Raw genomic sequence first — 5,222 nt, 5'->3', positions numbered from 1 at the left:
GTGACATTAACAACACCAGCTTTAAAAACACTTTAATCAAGTCTTGTACAATATCATGTGATGTACTAGGTGGAGATGTTGCCAGAGATGTAGACCATCTTGGCTTAGAAATGAGAAAGTTCTTGGGCTCTCCGCTACGGGAAGATTATCCGGGTATCTTGTCTGAGGAGTCGAATAGAAGAAAGATGCGCCCCTCACAAAGTTAAGTAGTGGTTTAAGTGTTTAAAGCCTTTTTGTTGCTTTCTTCTATCAAAAGAAACAGCTTTTTCCCTTAGATTTTTCATTTATTTTTCTGAATGACCATGAAGCCCCGTCTTCACTTCGCCCCCTCCATGCAGGGAACACATCACATGTTAAATATCACAACATGCGATGCAATTGTTGCTGTGCACATCTCATTTTTCCATACTGATGAGCTCTTGTTCTTCAAACTTACTGAAGCGCCGCTGCAGCTGCTTTTGTAACGAGGAAAGCACATGTTATTCTGCCTTCCTCGCAATCCACTTTCTGCTGCTCCCTCAAAAATATTCCCAGCATCGTCTCTACAAGCTCCCGCATTCCGTTGTTCTTTCCTCATCCTATCATTCTTCTTAATAATAAACCCATCCTTCTGCCCTCCCTCTTTTTCCCGCTCTCTGCGTTGTGTTCCAAAGTTTCTGTGGCCGCCTTTTTCGCGGTACGAACACTATTCCTTCATATAGCCTACCCTTTCCTGTCTCCCATCCTATTTAATTTTTTTCCTGACCGATCATGCATCTCACTATGGCAGTTCACTCCCTTCTGCGGGTATTTTCCTGTTCAAATGGATTGTACGCAATGCAACTCAAGGCGAGGCTCCGCAGTGCGACGCAGGTCAAAACTTTAATTGTCCACATGATCGTTGTTTGTGATGCATGTCAAATACTAACACATAAATTTACCAGCAATAGCGCTCTGTTCGACAATTGAGCTTCAAAAGTGGGAGGGAAATGAAGGAAACTTAAAAAGTGCTTACTGCTGTGACGAAGCTTGCTAGTCGCCCTTTCAAGCTGCTCATAAACCTCCAAGATATTTAAACTTGCAAGTAATTATATTTGTTAAGTTTTACAAAATCACGATCGGGGATTAACAATTTGGTAGTTTGCGATTCGTGTTTTCTGAGCATTTTTTTTGGTTCGTGGACCGTAGCCTACGTTCCCTCTCGCCGTGCGCCCTTCAAGAAGTTCTCATTAGCCTCCCCTCCTTCGTACCCATTACCACCTGTCAAGAGTTTACGAGTGTGATGCTTGGTAAGACAAAGATATCGAGAATATGAAAAATGAATTTTACTTTCATGAACCGTAATTTTTGAGACACCCAAATATCACTTGCATAATATGAAAATTGTGATTTACGTGCAACAACCAGTGATGGGCCGCTCCTTCCCCCTGACTCCCTCTAGATGGAAATTAGGTCATCTTGTTTTTTTTCTTCGAGCGAAGGTAGGAAGAAAAGGCAGTGGCTGACTTCATCACAAGCTGCAGCTGTGGAGGCCGCTTTTGATGCTTGGGGAGGAGACTGGAAAGAGCAAGGAGAAGAGGAGCTCGAGTCACTGGCCGCTGCAGTATCTCTGCCCCCACGGACAATAAAGAAGCGACTTGCCTACCTCAGACAAAAAAAGAAATTTGTCCCAGACGAGATAAATAAAGATAGAAAGAAAAGAGAGTGGTTGACGCCTCTACAAGCTCAAGAAATAGAACTGGCTTTTCACAGATGGGGTGGGGAGTGGGAGGGGAAGGAGGATGAAGTCATTCATTTAGCAGCAAAATTGGGCTTACCATGCCGTAAAGTGAAAAAACGTTGCGCTTATTTGAGAAGCAAAAGTAAAGGGAAGGGAAAAAATGATGCTGTGACACAAGTTGGGCCCATGCCTACGTCGACATGTCCTGTTTTTCTTCCTCATGTAGCATCCCTCGGATTTGCCGAGCTGAAATTGGAGGAGGAGGAGGCAGCAGAATAGACAGGAGGTGGAACAGAGAAAGTGAGCTTAAAAATCTAGGCAAACCAAAATAAGAAATGTCCAGGGCGGGAGCCTTAAAGAGGTGCGTCTTCCCTCCGGCCAAACTAAAATTTATCCGCCCGCCCTTACGACCGTTTCTTTTCTAGTTCAGCCCTCCTCCACCCGTCCCTCCACTGGGACCACGCTATTATAGTGCTCGCCCAACGCGTAAAAATGCCTGTGGTAGGACAATAGGAGGGGCGTGGCCTGGTCGTAGTCCTCTGCCCCGATTATGTAGACGGGTTGCTCCGCAGCATACACCCGAATGGGTGTCTGGTACGCGTGGCACTTGGAGAGGAGGAAGGGATAGGAGGAAGGAGGAGCTGATTGAGCCGCGACAAGGGGGATCAGCCCGGGACCAAGGTCGCGCGTTCGTCTCTCTTTCCTTCCGTACGGCCCTGACTCCCTCCCTCCCTCCCACACTCCCTTCCTCCCAACCCTTCCTCACCAGCGCCCGTATCTCCAGCTCCCCACCCCACTCCGCCGTGTCCTCCACCGTATGCACGTACGCCTCCAAGCCCGCTGCCTCCCCTTCCTCCCCTCCTGCTAGGAAAGGGAGGAAATCCTCAGGGTGGGACAGGATGTATTGAGCGGCGGATCGCCGTACTTCCGGGTAGCCCTGCGAGGGAATACCCTGGTGCTCAAGCTGCGTGGGAGGGAGGAGGGAGAAGGGGAAAAGGACAGCCAAGGTGGGCGGGAGGTGGGGAGGGAGAAAGCGCTGGTCGAAAGGGGGGGGGTAGGCGACCGGGATCTATTTGCGTTGCCGTGTCCAAAAAGGGAGACGGAGGAATCGAGCGTGGAATGAAAAAAGAGGAAACAAAAAAAGAGGAAGGAGACACGCACCTGGTGTGCAACGGCACGGTAGAGACAGTGGCCGTCGGCGGGGACTTCCTGGACGCGGAGGCCAAGGGGGGAGAGGAGGGAGAGGATCTGGCCCATCTCCAGGTCTCGCAGAGAGACGACGCCTTCCTTGGCAAGCGCCCGGGCAGCCTCCTCCTCTGCTTCTCTGCGGGCGCAGAGACGTCTCGGCTCAGGAAATGCGCGAAGAACAGTACCTACCATCCATCGCCCCTTCCCTCCCGCCCTCCCTCCCTCCTTTCCTACCTTTCCGCCTTTCGCTCCTTCTTCCGTCTCGCCTTGTCGCGTTTTCGCGCCACTTTTTCAGCAGCTGTGGCCCCGCCATCCTCTTCTTCCTCACTCTCCCCTTCTTCTCCCTTCCCCCTTCCTTCTCCTCCCTCCTGGCGCCCATTTTTCGACCCAGAGGTCAAGGGCGCGAATCTCACTTCCTTACTGCCCGAACCCCCGCCATTTCCTCCTTCATTTCTAGAGGTAGATGCAATTTCAGGCCGGTTAATCACGGTGAGAGGAACCAAAGCAGCTCACAAGAGCGAAAGATCAGTGCACTTGCTTTATTCTCAACCCCTGTACCTGCTCCCACCTTACCTCCCGCCATTCGGTGCCGCTGCGAATTTTCCCAGTTCCCGTGCGTGACGTTCTTCCATGTCCCGCTCCATCCTAGCCACCTCACCTTGCACTTCTGCCTTTTTGGGCTTTGGGGCTTTCTTTAAGAGGGCCCTTGTCTTCCCTTCCAATTGCTAGGAAAGCCGGATAACGCCGAGGAAATCGGTCAGACTTTTTTTCTTTCCCGGTTTCCATTATCCATTTTCCCTTCCAAATGTCGGTTTTCCAAACCCTGCCAACCATTGGCATTGATATCCTCCTCCCCATGCGCTCACCCGGACTTCTGCCTTGTGACGTTTCCGCATCTCTTCCTCTGTCTCCGCGCCATCCACCGTCTCCTCCGGGGAGCTCGCCTCCATCTGCTCCATGACAAGGCACCGATCACTTACCGCAATATCTTACCTCTCTGTGTCGTGTGGGGGGGAAATTAAAGCCAATCAGCCGGCGGGAGTCGAGAGGGACAAAATTGCACTGGAAGGGGAGGAGGTGGCCAAGACAAAGCTTATTCATATGACAGCACTTCGCACGCAAATATTGTCATCGCCTCCATCTCGGCATCTGTCATATGAGAGAGCTCCAGAATCTCACAGCTTCTTACCACAATGCCCAGTCTGGGGGCGCTTGACGTAACGCGACCCTGGCATCGGCTTGAGGCCGAGTGGGGGGAGGTCGCTGAAGAGAGAAATAAGCGATAGAACCAGTACACCAAAAACAAATGTGTAATATGTTCCCTTTTTCCATCATTTCTGGTGCTTGGATCAAAGACAGAGAGAAAACATGTGCGGAACGTTTTAATTGATGGACTACGAGGCGATCCTCAGTAGCCGCGCCGTCATAGTTCCCTTCGTGTATCACTTCCCTCAGGCATGATATCTAATTCCTACACACACATATACCTCAGGATCGGAGAGGCGTGTTCAAGAGAGGCAACGCTCCATTTTTAATGGTGCTACACCCAGCGGTCCTTCCGCCCTCCCTGCTTCGAGCCCATGCCGGGCTACAGCCCTCCTCCCTCACACTAGCCTTGGCCGCATGTCTCAGTATGGCGATCCTGTACGTCGCGTCCTTGTATCTCTTGCCCGCCTCCATCCGACTCCGGCACCGCGATGACCCTCTTCATATCAAGGCACGATTCGTGTCCGTGATTGTGGCGTGCCTCCTTTCAATACGGTACCGACTCGAGCGACACCAGCAAGGGGGGAGGTAGACTGCCTGTCGTGCGACCATCAATTCATCAATATCAATGCACACAGGATTTTTCTTCTCTTCGCCACTCCCTCGCCAGGAGCCGGTCTCCCCATTTATGTCTGGCTGGGTCTTACAGGTACGTAACCCTAACCGACCGTGACATTCGTTGCTGTCGCGGTTGCTACCCCCCTCACGCCCGCATGCCCTCTTCTGCCCTCGCCTCCCTCCCAGGATGGAACAATCCCAGCGTCTTCCTCCCCTTGCTCGCCATCGTTTGCCTCTTCCTCGGGCCTATCACGGTTATGATAGCGGGTACGCACGCCTCCCTCACACGCCCGGCCCATCTCTGCTAAGCCATCCATGACCCTCCCTCTGCCCCCCCTTCCCCGCCTTCCTCTTCCCTTCTACCTTTCATTTGTCGCTTCTCCCCTTCTCCTTTTCCTTTTCCTCTGTGACTCTTCACCCGCGCTCTGCCCTTTTCCACACTCCCGCGTTCCTCCCTCCCCTTCGCGGTACGAACACTATTCCTTCATATAGCCTACCCTTTCCTGTCTCC

At 51.8% G+C, this 5,222-nt stretch overlaps 1 protein-coding gene across 1 annotated transcript; it reads right to left on the bottom strand.

The window, feature by feature from the left end:
- Window positions 1–2,165: 2,165 nt before the first annotated feature.
- NGA_0170000 (otu domain-containing protein 6b) lies at window positions 2,166–3,888 on the bottom strand (the record flags this gene model as incomplete). Its single annotated transcript, XM_005854573.1, has 6 exons — window positions 3,754–3,888; window positions 3,461–3,612; window positions 3,122–3,238; window positions 2,861–3,023; window positions 2,466–2,663; window positions 2,166–2,195 (listed from the first exon to the last, which is right to left on the bottom strand). Exons 1-6 carry the CDS (start codon window positions 3,844–3,846, stop codon window positions 2,166–2,168), a joined length of 753 nt encoding a protein of 250 aa, XP_005854635.1. The 5' UTR covers window positions 3,847–3,888.
- Window positions 3,889–5,222: the final 1,334 nt, after the last annotated feature.

The sequence above is a fragment of the Nannochloropsis gaditana genome (genome assembly GCF_000240725.1).
Source record: "Nannochloropsis gaditana CCMP526 unplaced genomic scaffold scaffold459, whole genome shotgun sequence".
Classification (NCBI taxonomy): Eukaryota; class Eustigmatophyceae; order Eustigmatales; family Monodopsidaceae; genus Microchloropsis; species Microchloropsis gaditana.
The sequence above is the reverse complement of the archived record's forward strand: the minus strand, read 5'-3'. Positions and strand labels throughout refer to the sequence as shown.